At 37.7% G+C, this 15,718-nt stretch overlaps 3 protein-coding genes across 3 annotated transcripts; all 3 read right to left on the bottom strand.

The window, feature by feature from the left end:
* Window positions 1-1,858: 1,858 nt before the first annotated feature.
* On the bottom strand, window positions 1,859-3,660 carry LOC114143490 (cationic trypsin-like). The gene is made up of 6 exons (XM_028015571.1): window positions 3,590-3,660; window positions 3,176-3,368; window positions 2,908-3,093; window positions 2,532-2,593; window positions 2,306-2,430; window positions 1,859-2,212 (listed from the first exon to the last, which is right to left on the bottom strand). The coding sequence occupies exons 1-6, from the start codon at window positions 3,624-3,626 to the stop codon at window positions 2,063-2,065; spliced, it is 753 nt and encodes a 250-aa protein (XP_027871372.1). The 5' UTR covers window positions 3,627-3,660; the 3' UTR covers window positions 1,859-2,062.
* A 3,011-nt stretch (window positions 3,661-6,671) lies between these two features.
* On the bottom strand, window positions 6,672-8,339 carry LOC114143487 (trypsin-4-like). The gene is made up of 6 exons (XM_028015567.1): window positions 8,267-8,339; window positions 7,908-8,100; window positions 7,640-7,825; window positions 7,335-7,396; window positions 7,109-7,233; window positions 6,672-7,015 (listed from the first exon to the last, which is right to left on the bottom strand). Exons 1-6 carry the CDS (start codon window positions 8,301-8,303, stop codon window positions 6,866-6,868), a joined length of 753 nt encoding a protein of 250 aa, XP_027871368.1. The 5' UTR covers window positions 8,304-8,339; the 3' UTR covers window positions 6,672-6,865.
* Window positions 8,340-13,231: 4,892 nt separating this feature from the next.
* Window positions 13,232-14,839, bottom strand: LOC114143489 (trypsin-like). Its single transcript, XM_028015569.1, has 6 exons — window positions 14,786-14,839; window positions 14,372-14,564; window positions 14,104-14,289; window positions 13,901-13,962; window positions 13,672-13,799; window positions 13,232-13,579 (listed from the first exon to the last, which is right to left on the bottom strand). The coding sequence occupies exons 1-6, from the start codon at window positions 14,820-14,822 to the stop codon at window positions 13,433-13,435; spliced, it is 753 nt and encodes a 250-aa protein (XP_027871370.1). The 5' UTR covers window positions 14,823-14,839; the 3' UTR covers window positions 13,232-13,432.
* Between the last annotated feature and the right edge of the window lie 879 nt (window positions 14,840-15,718).

Raw genomic sequence — 15,718 nt, 5'->3', positions numbered from 1 at the left:
GCCCTCGTAAAAGTGTTCAATGACATCCATATAAATACGGACTGTGGCAGAACCACAGTGCTGGTTCTGTTGGACCTCAGTGCAGCTTTTGACAATGTTGACCATGACATATTACTGAATCGACTGGAGAGTTGGGTCGGACTCTCCGGTCCAGTGCTTAACTGGTTTGAATCCTACATAAAGAACAGGGATTTCTTTGTTTCAAGTGAAAACTTTTCATCAAAGAGGTCAAAGGTCACATGTGGGGTACCCCAAGGTTCAATCCTAGGACCCCTTTTATTCAATATTTATATGCTCCCACTAGCTCAGGTTATAACAGGAAATAATATTAGCTACCATAACTATGCAGATGACACACAGCTCTACATTACGATGTCACCAGGTGACTCAGAGCCCATCCAATCACTGAACAGATGCTTAGAACAGATAAATGTGTGGATGTGCCAAAACTTTCTCCAGCTGAACAGAAACAAAACTGAAGTTATTATTTTTGGACCTAAAGAGGAACAATCTAGAGTCAATGCACAGCTTCAGTTATTACAACTGAAAACCAGCGATCAGGCCCGAAACCTGGGAGTAGTGATGGACTCTGACCTGAACCTCCAGAGCCACATAAAGACAGTCACAAAGTCGGCCTTCTATCACCTGAAGAACATTTCCAGGATTAAAAGACTAATGTCTCAGCCAGATCTAGAGAAACTCATCCATGCGTTCATCTTCAGTCGTATTGATTATTGCAACAGCGTCTTCACAGGTCTGTCCAACAAATCAATCAAACAGCTGCAGCTGATCCAGAATGCTGCTGCTCGCGTTCTCACTAAAACCAGGAAGATAGAGCACATAACACCAGTTTTAAAGTCCCTCCACTGGCTCCCTGTAGCTCAAAGAATAGACTTTAAAATACTGTTGTTAGTTTATAAATCACTGAACGGCTTAGCACCACAATACATTAAAGATCTGCTGTTGTTGTATCAACCTTCCAGACCTCTGAGGTCTTCCGGTTCTGGTCTGCTCTGCATCCCCAGAACCAGAACCAAACGAGGAGAAGCAGCTTTCAGCATCTATGCACCACAAATTTGGAACAAACTTCCAGAAAACTGTAAAACAGCTGAAACACTGACTTCTTTTAAATCTCAACTGAAAACCCACCTGTTTAGAATTGTATTTGAAATGTTATCAATTACAAATTTATTGATGTAACTTGACTTAATGATTGATTCTATATTGCATTGTGATTCTGTGTTTGTAATGATGTAAAGCACTTTGAAATGCCTTGCTGCTGAAATGTGCTATACAAATAAAATTTGATTGATTGATTGATTGATATCAGAAGTAGAAATCAAGAGATTTTGGATTACTGTAGCGATGTGTATGTGATGTTTTGTGGTTCAGCAGATGTGCATTAAATCTCTTCTCATTCGACTTTGAGCAGAAGGAGTTCCGAGTCTTGTCTAAATCCTTATTTATATATTCTACGAGTTTAGGCACCTACAGATTCTACAATAACTCTTTATTTCTTTGTATCTTTATTAAAAATGCGATGTTTATTATTTTTAAATGATTAGGATTTTATTATTTGTTAATTGTTGTATTCAGTTTCATTATTTTTGTGCACAGCTCTTTGGTCCTGTTGCAGTTTAAAGTTCTCTAGAAATAAATCAGGAAGAGTAACTCCAGAGCTGCAGAGTTTAGATGCTGCATGTTCATTTTTGATGTAAAATAAATACAAAACTGAATAAATCATTTATTTCTGGTGTTCCTCTTCATGTGATTTAAAACTCGTCACATTTTAAGACTCTGGGAAAATATCAAGTGAACAAACTGAACCATGAAAATAAATACGATCAGCCAGGAAATGTTTCTTTTTCATGCATTTATTGATTTAATTTTCATTTCTAAGGCAGAGAAAGCTCCATTAGGGAGGTCAAGATTAGGTGAGAAAAAACCCCTATTGATTTATTCTAATTCTACAAAGATGTGGATCAAACTGATGAAGATATAATTATAAAATTATATGTGAGATGAAATTTGATGAGATTTTTATTACATGATAGTTCATGTTTTATTTAAGCCCAATTGTTTGTTTTATCCACCACAGGTATTCACACACATCCATGTTGATAGCTGGTTTCTGACATGCGTAGTCTGGTCCACCAAAAGAGATCACACCATAAATCATGTCGTTGTACACCACTGCTCCACCAGAATCTCCCTGCGGAAAACTTTCAATCAATATATTTATTTATGTAGTAAAACAGAAAAGTGTTTTAATCACTCCAGAGAGGTACTGAAGAAACAAACTTACATAGCATACATCCTTGTTTGGTGCTTCAGCATAGAATACATGGCCATGTGCCTGATGGACTTGGGAAACCCGAACAACTTCCATGTCGACACACTGAAGATGTGTTGGAATAGCAGGATTTCTTACTGTAGAAAAACATGAGAACCATAAACCTGCTATTTACTCGGCCTTCTCTGTAGAGACAGAAACAAAGATTTTATTCTCATAACTTCAATATTTCTCTCACATCGCTCATTATTGGGACCGGTTGTTGTTGCTGCCTCTCCTGCCAGCTGAACAGCATCACCTCTAAAACACAATAAGAATAAAATGTAAAAATACAAGATAACAATGTAGAAAATTAATTGTTATGAAGAACAATGAAAGAACAGAAAAGAAATCCATGAAGGACTTCATCCACTGACACAGGAGAGTCCACCTCCAGTCCTCAGTGTGTCCTGCGTCCTTTACATGTCTCTGGTCCAACACACCTGAGCTAAACAGGTTCTGGTTCTGCTGGTTGCTTGATTACCTGACTCAGGTGTGCTGAAGCAGAGGCAGCAGGACCGGAGGAGTGGAGACAGAAAACCTGAAGTCATGTTTTTGATCAGAGAAAGACTTACATTTTAATACGACGCCTGCAGTCTGGTAGCCGAGCAAGTGGGACATCTGTTACTGGTGTCTGAAGCTTCAGCAATATGATGCCCTGCTGCCGGCCATTGTCAGTATAAATCACAGGATTGTCTCGGATAACCTGATTCTGCTGCCCAGCAGTCCGTGGATGAACTTTTAACACTGCTATGTTAGTCCTACAGAAAATGCTAGATTATAATGAACAGACAGAAAACCTGATCATCCGCAGATAAAATTGTCTTCATGTCTTTTTCCTACCATTCTTGCCCAAACTGCCAGCAGTGAGATGCAGTCAGGATCCACTCAGGGTGGATCAGAGATCCTCCACAGCGGTAATTATTATCACCCTTGCTGCTCTCCAGCCGAACGTGATAAAGACGCTCTGTGTCATGGCAGTCATAACCTCCAATGATTCTCTTCTGCAGAGAAACATCTGAGTTCACTGATGCACCTGAAGAAGAAAAAGGAGGACTTTACTCAGAAATCAGGTGCAAATATGGCAGCAAGAACAGAAAAAGGATAAACAGTTAAAGATTAAAAAGCGTCACAGTTTATATTCAAAGAAGTTTCAGCCTGATACAGAATCAGAGGGAAGTTAGAGAGTCACAGAGAGCAGCAGCCTCCATGTAACCAGTGGGAGTGTCTCCAGTGTGTCCAGTGTTTCTGACTCACCCAGCCCCAGCAGCAGCAGAACCTTCAGCAGAGCCATTGCTGGTCCAGCTTCCTGTGAATGTCTGCAGTCCTGCAGCAGCTTTTAAATTCTGTTCACGACTTCCTGTTGGAAAGAAAGCCACCAATCACAGGACGGACACTGATCTGCGCTGTCATCTGCATACAGAGAAATTGTAACATCTCATCGTTCTAAAGAAACTAGAAAAAAGTTATTGTTCCATTGACATATTATTTCACCAACCAAACATTTCCCCATTATAACTTAAATTATCAACCAATGAAAGAACTTTTTATCAATATTAATGAATTTACTCAAAACAAACAGCTCATATATTTTGCAGCAAAGTTAATTGTAAGTTAGTTTTGCTTCATATCAAGTGAACTGAGAGATTTGAACTAGAAAATAGACTAAAAATTATTGGTAAATTTTGTTTTTGCAGTGCACAAGTTGCGCTGCTCTCTGACACTAAACACAGGGTTGTAACTCAGAACATGGAGGCTGGTGGGAGAGGGGACTCTAAAGTCCTTCTTAGAGTTTTCCAGACAATAGTGTAACACACTAAAACATGCATAAATTACATAAGTTTTTTTGTACTATCGTTACCATTAAACAATCTCCCCTTCAGTTCAACCTTATTAGCAGAGATACATAGTTGATGTTACCATTAAAAAATAACTTCCAATTAAGTATTGGGAAAGATCAATGTAATTTTCACAGGTGGCGGAGCATTGTTTGCAGCTGCTGAAAGTAATTAAAAAATTACTTTTAATGTAACTTAGTTACTTTCCAATTCAAGTAATCAGTAATCACCTAAGCTACTTTGTCAAGGAATAATCAGTAATCCAATTAAAGTAACTTTTTTATTTTTCTCCCCTCCAAGGGGTCTTTTGTGGGCTCTAGTGTCCCTTATATGACAGTAGGCTGACAGGAAAGGTGGAAGGAGAAGGTGAAGACATGCGACAAATGTCACCGGGTCTGGGAATAGAACCCGCGACGGCCGCGTCGAAGACTCAAGGCCTCCAAATGCGGGTCGCACTATCCCCTATGCCTCCACAGCATGCCAAAAGTTACGTTTTCAAAGTAACTATGCCACCAATGACTATATATATACAAAATGCACCACTTCCAGCAAATATTTTGGCTATAAAATCATTCTAATATTTTAGTTCTTAACTTAAACATTTAAGGAAAAAAATCAATTGTTGACATTTGTTTTGTAACAAAGTTAGGATTTATTGTGGTTCTTAAAAAAATTATTTTTAATTATATTTAAATGTTTACATTACATATATTCATTCCAAACTTACGATGATGGACAGAGTGGCTTTAAAGTCCAATGCATTACCGCCGTCTGTCAGGATGTGTGTGGTTGAAGTGTGGACCCAAATACAGCAGGCAGGAGATGTAAAAGTTCTGTTGTAGATTTAATTCCAAATCAAACTTACAAAAAAACAAAGTACAAGGGATAAGAATAAACCCAAACCAGAGACACAAAGAGACCATGAGGAAACCAGGGAGAAGGGATGAGGATCAGTGGCGTGGAGTAACAAGACGGCAGACTGTTAGCTTGGAATGAAAACCCTCTAATTATTTATTTTTTAATAAGGAATTGAGTCAAAGTTTAGAAATATACATACATATATAAAATGTAAGTAATAATAAACATCAATCAGGTGAAAGTCTTAAGCTTTACCTAATTTTTTTTATTTTACTTTGAAAGAAGTGTGCAGTTCTTGGATAAAATCAAAAATTGGATGGATTTTCCAGTAACTATGCCAGATCCAGACGCACAGAGGAGCAAAGTATGTTCAGCATTTGACGTTGAATCAAAGGCGGCATCTCATGACCGTAACGTTGAGCCGGATGACAGAACGCCATCCGGCTCAACGTTTCAGCCAGGAAATGTTTCTTTTTCATGCATTTATTGATTTATTTTTCATTTCTGAGGCATTTCTGACTGCGCAGCAAACGATCGGCAAAGACTCTGAAAGGCTATCTGGGTCCGCAGCTAAACCAGGCAGCAAGGCAGCCAGGACAGCGCCCAGTATAATGAGTAAAGCTTCTAGTGCAGGGAGTAAGAGTTCCCGTGTGGCTTCAATGGCGCTGATGGAAGCCGAGGTGGAAAGAGCCACTCTGAAAGCGGAGGTGGATGCGCTGCAAGAAAATCATGCGCTCAAGCTGGAAGAACTTCAGTTAAAAACAAGAAAAGAATCATCGGCTTTGAGAACCAAGCTGGTGAAGGCGGATGCGTCTCCAAGTTAACGGCATAGTTACTTTGAAAAAGTAACTTTAATCGGATTACTGATTACTCCTTGAAAAAGTAACTTAAATTACTGTTTACTTAATTTGGAAAGTAACTAAGCTACATTAAAAGTAACTTTTTTAGTTACTTTCAGCAGCTGCTAACAACAACGCTCCGCCTGCCTTGAAAATTACATTGAGCTTTGCCAATACTTAATTGAAAGCTATTTTATAATGATAACATCAACAATGTGTCTCCACTTATAAGGTTGAACTGAAGAGGAGATTGTTTAATGGTTAAAACAGAACAAAAAAAATAAATGTGAGTAATTTGTGTGGTCCACTGTTGTCTGGAAAACTCTAAGAAGGATTTTTTTTAAAATTCCATTAATTAGTTTTACCGGTTTTTAAATATTTTCTTAGAACGTCTTTCATTCCAGATTTTGACTTTTAAAATGTTTTTAATTATTTAACTTTTTATGTCTTTCTATCTTTATTAAAAATGTGATGATTATCTCAAATTATTAGGATTTTATTATTTGTTAATTGTTGCATTATGTAACTTCTGTTTCATTAATTTTGTGCACAGCTCTTTGGTCTTGTTGGAGTTTAAAGTTCTCTAGAACTAAATCAGGAAGAGTAACTCCAGAGCTGCAGAGTTTAGATGCTGCATGTTCATTTTTGATGTAAAATAAATACAAAACTGAATAAATAATTTATTTCTGGTGTTCCTCCTCATGTGATTTAAAACTCGTCACATTTTAAGACTCTGGGAAAATATCAAGTGAACAAACTGAACCATGAAAATAAATACGATCAGCCAGGAAATGTTTCTTTTTCATGCATTTATTGATTTATTTTTCATTTCTGAGGCAGAGAAAGCTCCATTAGGGAGGTCAAGATTAGGTGAGAAAAAAAAAATATTGATTTATTCTAATTCTACAAAGATGTGGATCAAACTGATGAAGATACAATTATAAAATTATATGTGAGATGAAATTTGATGAGATTTTTATTACATGATAGTTCATGTTTTATTTAAGCCCAATTGTTTGTTTTATCCACCACAGGTATGCACACACATCAAAGATTGCAGTTGGTTTCTGACATACATAGTCTCTTCCACTAAAATAAGTCACACCATAAATCATGTCGTTGTACACCACTGCTCCACCAGCATCGCCCTGTAGAAATATTCATATCAATATATTTATTTATGTTGTAAAACAGAAATGTCTTCTAATCACTGCAGAGAGATATTATAGAAACAAACTTACATAGCATACATCCTTGTTTGGTGCTTCAGCATAGAATAAATGCCCATGTGTTTGATGCAATTGGGAAGCCCGAACAACTCTCATGTCGACACACTGAAGGTGTGCTTGAATACCAGGATTTCTTACTGTAGAGAAACATGAGAATCATTAACATGTTCTTCACTCAACCTTCTCTGTAGAGACAGAAACAAAGATTTTATTCTCATAACTTCAATATTTCTCTCACTTCGCTGATTATTGTGGCTGATTGTCGTTGCTGCCTCTCCTGCCAGCTGAACAACATCACCTCTAAAACACAATAAGATTAAAATGTAAAAATACAAGATAACAAAGTAGGAACAGAAAATAAATCCATGAAGGACTTCATCCATTGACACATGCGTCTCTGGTCCAACACACCTGAGCTAAATGGGTTCTGGTTCTGCTGGTTGCTTGATTACCTGACTCAGATCTGCTGAAGCAGAGGCAACAGGACTGGAGGAGTGGAGACAGAAAACCTGAAGTCATGTTTTTGAGCAGAGAAAAACTTACTTTTTAAGACGACGCCTGCAGTCTGGTAGCCGAGCAAGTGGGACATCTGTTACTGGTGTCTGAAGCTTCAGCAATATGATGCCCTGCTGCCGGCCATTGTGAGTATAAATCACAGGATTGTCTCGGATAACCTGATTCTGCTGCCCAGCAGTCCGTGGATGAACTTTTAACACTGCTATGTTAGTCCTACAGAAAATGTTAGATTATAATGAACAGACAGAAAACCTGATCATCCGCAGATAAAATTGTCTTCATGTCTTTTTCCTACCATTCTTGCCCAAACTGCCAGCAGTGAGATGCAGTCAGGATCCACTCAGGGTGGATCAGAGATCCTCCACAGCGGTAATTATTATCACCCTTGCTGCTCTCCAGCCGAACATGATAAAGACGCTCTGTGTCATGGCAGTTTTGACCTCCAATGATTCTCTTTTGCAGAGAAACATCTGAGTTCACTGAAACACCTGAAGAAGAAAAAGGAGGACTTTACTCAGAAATCAGGTGCAAAGATGGCAGCAAGAACAGAAAAAGGATAAACAGTTAAAGATTAAAAAGCAAATGGAAGTTTGAGAGTCACAGAGAGCAGCATCCATGTAACCAGTGGAAGTGTTTCCAGTGTTTCTGACTCACCCAGCCCCAGCAGCAGCAGAACCTTCAGCAGAGCCATTGCTGGTCCAGCTTCCTGTGAATGTCTGCAGTCCTGCAGCAGATTTTAAACTCTGATCACAACTTCCTGTTGGAAAGAAAGCCACCAATCACAGGACAGACACATCTGCCTTTGCTCCTGAAACTAGAATCATGTTGTTTACTGATGAGCTGTGAAAATGATCCTCTATAAAAACAGAAAAGGGTTTGCTTCTTTTATTTTGAAAAAGAACAATATTACAGTGCTGCTTAGCGAAGAGCATTTGCATTTGTTGTAAATGCCAAATTACAGCAAACATTTTAAACTCAGAAATTCACAAAAATTAATTGAAAACAATTCTGATCTTTAAAACACATTCAAAAGAAACCTATTGTGAACATTTTAACTGGTGATTATTTTTATTAAAGACACAAAAATCTTTCATCACCCATCATTCTTTGCTTTTACAATATTTCTTGATTGCTTTGATACATTTGTGAACACACGAGGCTGAACAGCAGCACTTAGGGTCAAAGTGACACATTTTGTTAGCAAAAAACTAAAATAATGCCACAACATTTAAAATATTACACAAAATAAATATTACTCTAATACATTCTGGAAATAAACATGACATGTTCCAATTAATTATTACATAATAAATGACAAAATACAAAACTTGATCTTCAGTGAAGCCCAGAGGTTTTCAAAGTGTGGGAGATCTAGTTTAAATGCTAGTGTTCGTACTAGCCTCTGTGCAAATCTCTATGCTAGCGCTGATGCTAGCTTCCATACTAGTTTCCATGCTAATCTCCATGCTTGTCTCCTTGATAGGCCTCATGCTAGCCTTCATGCTAACCCCCTTGCTAGCCTCCATACTAGCTTCAGTCTTGTTGAAGTTGGCTAAATGCAAAATCTTGTCTAAATAGGTTTTTGTCAAATTGTCCTTGAAATGAAATGGATCCAGAATCTGAAATGCTGAGATCCAGTAAACATGGAACAAGCTGTGAGTTGAGCGTCCTGAACTTACATATTTGGTATGACAAAAACTCACAGAAACTAAGTTCACTCTGAGTCTCACAGGTACTATATTGACTTCACAAATCTCTGCACAACTGAGGCTCCAAATATATTTCATGACTGAGAAACACCACCCTGTTAGTATTTCAGACCATCCATTATATTCATAACCCATTTCATGTATAGCAGGGAGTGGACAGCTATCCAAAAGCCATTTTCTTCTGTTTATCTGGGATTTTATTTTGTAACTACAGAACACTAACGTGGTCATTAGTGCATGGCCAACTACTGGCCATCTACTGCAAGTGCGAGAAAATTTAATTAAATCCAATATGGCGGACAGATGAAAAAGCATGCTGACCAACTCAAGAATATCCAGTCCGTCCTTCAACTGTAGAAACTCTTACAGGTAAAAAATATATTGTGACATGAAGCAATCCCCAAAGATTAATGCTACTGATGTAGTTTAAAAATAACAACTTTATATTTGGAGAAATTACAAAATAATTACCTGTCCACTAAAGTGGACATCATGCATCAGTGGCAATATTTTGACAGGTATTTACTGAGATGATTACTTTGACTTTATATATACAACATGCACCATTTACAGCAAATATGTTGGCTATAAAAACATCCTTATATTTTAGTTCTTAACTTGAAGATTTAAGGAAAAAATCCATTGTTGACATGTTACTTTGTAAAAAAACAAAGCTTTATTGTGGTTCTTAAAAAACTATTTTAAAACATCTGTTTTATGTTGCTAAAAGTTAGTTTGGTGTAAAGTGAAGTTAATGTGCTAACAAAGATCAAGTTAAGGACAAACATGAATACAAAAAATAGAAAAAAAGCCCTGATGCTACATTGTGAAAAACAAAAAGACTAATGTAACTAAAATGTCCTTCGTAAAAGAAACTATGAATCTTGTGAATTTATAGACAAGAAATGTTACCAGAAATTCAAAAGGAACACTCTGTTATGGACAAAAGTACTGTTTGTCTTTTCTGTTTTATCTGCTCACATGTACTCAGCTGCACGCTGACACAACCATAACATTTAAGAGTGACGACAGTCACACATAAACAAAAACTGATTAAGGCAGGAAAACCTTAGAGAGGGAGCAGAATGAGGAGAAAATAAAGTAGAACTCGCTCTACAATCTTTGCTTCACTTGGTGTCTCCTCTAAGGTGAGCTGAGTGGAGCCCAGCGCTGGACGGTGAAAGTCACTCTGTATCTGTTCCAATTGGATGACATGAAACATTTGAACATTTTCTGCATTAAACCCTGATTTATATTTAACCAAAGCTCATTATTCCTCAAGGTAATGATACTAGGATTTTAGTCAGGTCTTAAACTGGTAAACGGACCTTGGTGGTGCACAGAAGGGAAAATGGGTGAACTACAACAACTTGTGTCTTGGTTAATAATTCTTACAAGCTTTATTCCCACAACATGTCTTTATCAATACCAGGATGTAAAATTGGTCATTTTAAAATGGTATTTTTATACTTTGTGACCTGTTTTATCAAGATTTGAGATAAGTACAGATTTAAGAAAGAACACATGATCTATAATTTACATTAAACATATAATTACAACATTGTTTTAAAAAAGACTCAACAGACTGCTCCATGAATGTAACATAAACATAAAGTGTATAAAACCCTTTTATATGTTTTACTATCTGCAGCCTTGCTGTAGGATTCATTACAATATGCCACATGACATCATTTAAACATTTTTTTAAAAACATATTTAAAATATGTCCTAAACTTACACACTTTGTCTGAAACTCATAGGAACTAAGTTCACTCTGAGTCTCACAGGTAGGATATTGACTTCACAAACTTCTGCACAACTGAAGCTCCAAATATATTTCATGACTGAGAAACACCAGAAACACCACCCTGTTAGTATTTCAGTCCATGCATTATATATATAACCCATTTCATGCATACTGGACAACTATCCAAAAGCCATTTTCTTGTGTGTATATGCGTTTTTATTTTGTAAATGCACACCAAGCACTAAAGTGGTCACTAGTACATCATACAATACACTGCCAACTACTGGCCATTAACTGCAAGTGCAGAAAAATGTAGCTAAATCCAATATGGCCGACAGATGAAAAAGCGTGGTGGAGGTGCGGGGCAACGGGCTGGCGAGAGGTGTTAACTACTCTACTTAGCATACGAATAGCTTAGCATATGAAAATGCACTTCAGCAGACCAAACCTGTTAGTCCCTGGAACTCACATGAGACAACACAGTACCCCTCCTACCTTTAAGGGCGGCTGCTAGACGCCCAAAAGTCCAAAACAAAAAAACTCAACCAAGGTGGGCAGAGGGCTGTCGAATGGAAGGCAAGAGTCCAAACCAAAAAACAAACAAACTCAGTCAGGTTGGCCGCACAGACCCTTGAAGAGGCTGCAGAGCACTAGCAGGAGAACCCGGAGCGCCGGCAGGTAGATCTGGAGCTCCGGCAGGCTAGGAGAGCTTGGGCAGACTAGGAGCACTAGGAGACTCGAAGGGAGCACTGGCAGGAGACGGGGCCCCACTGTGAACTAGAGATGAGCGGACTGCGGCGGATGGAGGCAAGCGGAGACATAGACAGATCTCAAATGGGCAAAGGCCAGAGGAAGGTTCAGAAGACCAGGGAACAGCGGAAGGCTCTGGAGACGGCTGGGTAGCCTGGAATCTTGAAACCAGCCATGCTATCAGCCATGCTACCTGTTGACCAGGTGACAGTCGAGTTGTTTGAAACGGCTAGCTTGGAATGGTTGGGGTTGGTGCTGGCAAATGACAAAACCAGATTTCGCTTAGGGCCCTATGGGGCTTGGGCCGGGCCTGGAGGGTGGTTTACCTGCCGTACGTAAATAGTAACATAGCAGGTGTCTATATTTGTAAATCTGATTATCATTAAGTCAGTGCCTCACCAGCTATGAACCTCACTGCTGTTAAGTATGAAAAATAAAATGAACAACAAAATCACTACTCTAGAAAGAGTTTGTATCATTTAATAACAGCATAATATTCCTGGTTCCTTAGAAATAAGTTGAAATAGTTAATTAATACTATTATTTGTATTTGTGAATTAATAACGCCATCATATTTGATGATGAAAACCTTCTTTTCTGTTTAATTTGATGTATTATTATTAGTGAAAAACAAAGTATTTAATTACATTTTACTTTAATATATTTTAATGCAGTACTAACATCTTTTAACTTTTATCAAATGTTACTTTAATATTTACAGATAAGTTCTGTTATGTTTAATTTTTTGAAAATTAAATTGTAATTTCTGAGACGTTTTACATAATAAACATGTGATTTAGATTTTAATTTCAATAGTGGAAGAAAATAAATATTTTTGCACTTCCTATGTTATTTTGCAGGCAATTTTTATGCTAACATAGTTCTTTTTTATAGCTTCATGTAAGCCTATAAAAAGTTCTAAATTTAAAAATTATAAATTAACAATGACACTTTAACTGCAAAAGAGGACAATTTTCTATCATCTTTATGTTATATTTGTGGCAACCAGAAGCTACCATTAATTAATTAGTTTTACCTGTTTTTAAATATTTTCTTAAAACTTTTTTCATTCCAGATTTTGACTTTTAAAATGATTTTATTTAACTTTTTATTTCTTTGTAACTTTATTAAAAATGTGATAACTTTTTCTATTATTTTTACATTACATTGTTATTTGTTGCAGTTTAAAATTCTCTAGAACTAAATCAGGAAGAGTAACTCCAGAGCTGCAGAGTTTAGATGCTCGATGTTAATTTCTGACGTAAAATAAAGACAAAATCTTAATAAATAAATTACTTCTGGTGTTCCTCTTCATGTGACTTAAAACTCATGTCACGTTTTTAGTCTCAGTTCAGGAAAAATATCAAGTGAACAAATTGAACCATGAATGTAAAGACGATCAGCCAGGAAATGTTTCTTTTTCATGCATTTATTGATTTATTTTTCATTTCTGAGGTGAAGAGAAAGCTCCATTAGGGAGGTCAAGATCAGGTGAGACAAAAACAAAACAATTAATTTATTCTAATTCTACAAACATGTGGATCAAACTGATGAAGATAAAATTATATGTGAGAAAAAATGTTATGAGAATTTTATTTCATGATAGTTCATGTTTTATTTAAGCCCAGTTGTATGTTTTATCCACCACAGATATTCACACACATCCAAGATTGCAGTTGGTCTCTGACAAGCATCTGTTCCACCAAAAGAAATCACACCATAAATCATGCCGTTGTACATCGCTGCTCCACCAACGTCGCCCTGTAGAAAAATGTATATCAATATTTTTATTTATTTTGTGAAACAGAAAAGTCCTCATTCACTCTAGAGAGCTATTCAAGAAACAAACTTACATAGCATACATCCTTGCTCGGTGCGGAAGCAAGAAATTTATGCCCATGTGTCTGCAACGATCTGGAAACCTGACTAACTTTCATGTCGACACACTGAAGATGTGCTGGAATAGGAGCACTGGGGGGCACTGTAGAGAAACAAGAGAATCATAAACATGTTCTTCACTTGACCTTCTCTGTAGAGACAGAGACAAAGATTTTATTCTCATAACTTCAATATTTTTCTCACATCGCTCATTATTGGGGCCAGTTGTCGTTGCGCCCTCTCCTGCCAGCTGAACAACATAGCCTCTAAAACACAATAAGAATAAAATGTATCAATACATTTTACATTAATTGTTATGACTCAGGTGTGCTGAAGCAGAGGCAACAGGACTGGAGTAGTGGAGACAGAAAACCTGAAGTCATGTTTTTGATCAGAGAAAGACTTACTTTTTAAGACGATTGTTGCAGTCTGGTATCCGAGCAAATGGGACATCTCTTATTGCTGTCTCTAGCTTCAGCAACATGAGGTCATGGTGCCGGCCATTGTGAGCATAAATCACAGGAGCTTGTTGGATCATCTGTCTCTGCTGAATAGCAGTCCGTGGATGAACTTTTAACACTGCTACGATAGTCCTGCATAAAATATTAGATTATAATGAACAGACAGAAAACCTGATCATCTGCAGATAAAACTGTCTTCATGTTTCTTTCCTACCATCCTGACCCAAACTGCCAGCAGTGAGCTGCAGTCAGGATCCACTGAGGGTGGATCAGAGATCCTACACAGCGACTCATATGAGTACCATTGCCACTCTCCACCCGAACATGATAAAGACGCTCGCCGTCATCACAGTTTTGACCTCCAATGATTCTCTTCTGCAGAGAAACATCTGAGTTCACTGAAACACCTGAAGAAGAAAAAGGAGGACTTTACTCAGAAATCAGGAGCAAACATGGCTGCAGGAACAGAAAAAGGATAAACAGTTATAGATTAAAAAGCATCACAGTTTATATGCAAAGAAGTTTCAGTCTGAAACAGAATCAGAGAGAAGTTTGAGAGTCACAGAGAGCAGCAGCCTCACTGGAACCAGTGGAAGTGTGTCCAGTGTCGCCAGTGTCTCCGACTCACCCAGCCCCAGCAGCAGCAGAACCTTCAGCAGAGCCATTGCTGGTCCAGCTTCCTGTGAATGTCTGCAGTCCTGCAGCAGTTTTTAAACAGGTCGCCAGTCTGTCGCAGGGCAACACAGAGACAGACAGGACAAACAACCATTCACACACACACTCACAACTAGGGAGAATTTAGAGAGACCAATTTACCTACAGTCATGTTTTTGGACTGTGGGAGGAAGCCAGAGTACCTGGAGAGAACCCACGCATGCACAGGGAGGACATGTAAACTCCATGCAGAAAGACCCCGGGCTGGGAATCGAAACCTTCTTACTGCAAGGCAACAGTTCTATCAACTGCGCCCACTGTGCAGCCCCTGTTTGGTTTCCAATCTACAAGAATTCACATCTGCCTTTGCTCCCCAAACTAGAATAATTTTGTTTATTGATGAGCTGTGAAAATTACTCTCTACAAACAGAAAAGGGTTTGCTGCTTTTATTTTGAAAAAGAAACAATATTACAGTGCTGCTTAGCGAAGAGCATTTGCATTTGTTGTAAATGCAAATTACAACAAAAAATTTTAACTCAGAAATTCACCCAATTAATTGAAAAAATTCTGATCTTTAAAACACATTCAAAAGGAACCTATGGTAAAATTTTATCCAATGTGATTCTTTTTATTAAAGACACAGACCTCTTTCATCAGCCATGATTCTTTGCTTTTACTGTTTTTCTTGATTGCTTTTGTGAACACAAGAGGCTGAACAGCAGCACTTAAAGTCAAAGTGACACATTTTGTTAGCAAACGACTAAAATAATGCCACAACATTTAAAATATTACCCAAAAGCAAATATTATATTAAATCAGTCTGGAAATAAACATGACTGTCATGTTCCGTGTTTTTCTGTGTGTTTATTTTGAGTTTTCTGTGTCTCCGTGTTGTCCTGTTCTCCC

The sequence above is a fragment of the Xiphophorus couchianus genome, chromosome 4 (genome assembly GCF_001444195.1).
Source record: "Xiphophorus couchianus chromosome 4, X_couchianus-1.0, whole genome shotgun sequence".
NCBI classification, from domain to species: domain Eukaryota; kingdom Metazoa; phylum Chordata; class Actinopteri; order Cyprinodontiformes; family Poeciliidae; genus Xiphophorus; species Xiphophorus couchianus.
Note: the sequence above shows the minus strand (reverse complement) of the source record. Positions and strands in the feature narration are given on the sequence as shown.

Coding starts and splice junctions, on each gene's coding strand:
- LOC114143490 (XM_028015571.1), bottom strand. CDS start 3,626: ATGGCTCTGCTGAAGGTTCTGCTGCTGCTGGGGCTGG. Junction 3,369..3,589: donor TCTGCTGCTGCTGGGGCTGG/GTGAGTCAGAAA, acceptor TTTCTTCTTCAG/GTGCATCAGTGAACTCAGAT. Junction 2,594..2,907: donor TGCAGGCGTCGTATTAAAAT/GTAAGTCTTTCT, acceptor ATTGTGTTTTAG/AGGTGATGCTGTTCAGCTGG.
- LOC114143487 (XM_028015567.1), bottom strand. CDS start 8,303: ATGGCTCTGCTGAAGGTTCTGCTGCTGCTGGGGCTGG. Junction 8,101..8,266: donor TCTGCTGCTGCTGGGGCTGG/GTGAGTCAGAAA, acceptor TTTCTTCTTCAG/GTGTTTCAGTGAACTCAGAT. Junction 7,234..7,334: donor CAGCCACAATAATCAGCGAA/GTGAGAGAAATA, acceptor GTTTCTCTACAG/TAAGAAATCCTGGTATTCAA.
- LOC114143489 (XM_028015569.1), bottom strand. CDS start 14,822: ATGGCTCTGCTGAAGGTTCTGCTGCTGCTGGGGCTGG. Junction 14,565..14,785: donor TCTGCTGCTGCTGGGGCTGG/GTGAGTCGGAGA, acceptor TTTCTTCTTCAG/GTGTTTCAGTGAACTCAGAT. Junction 13,963..14,103: donor TGCAACAATCGTCTTAAAAA/GTAAGTCTTTCT, acceptor ATTGTGTTTTAG/AGGCTATGTTGTTCAGCTGG.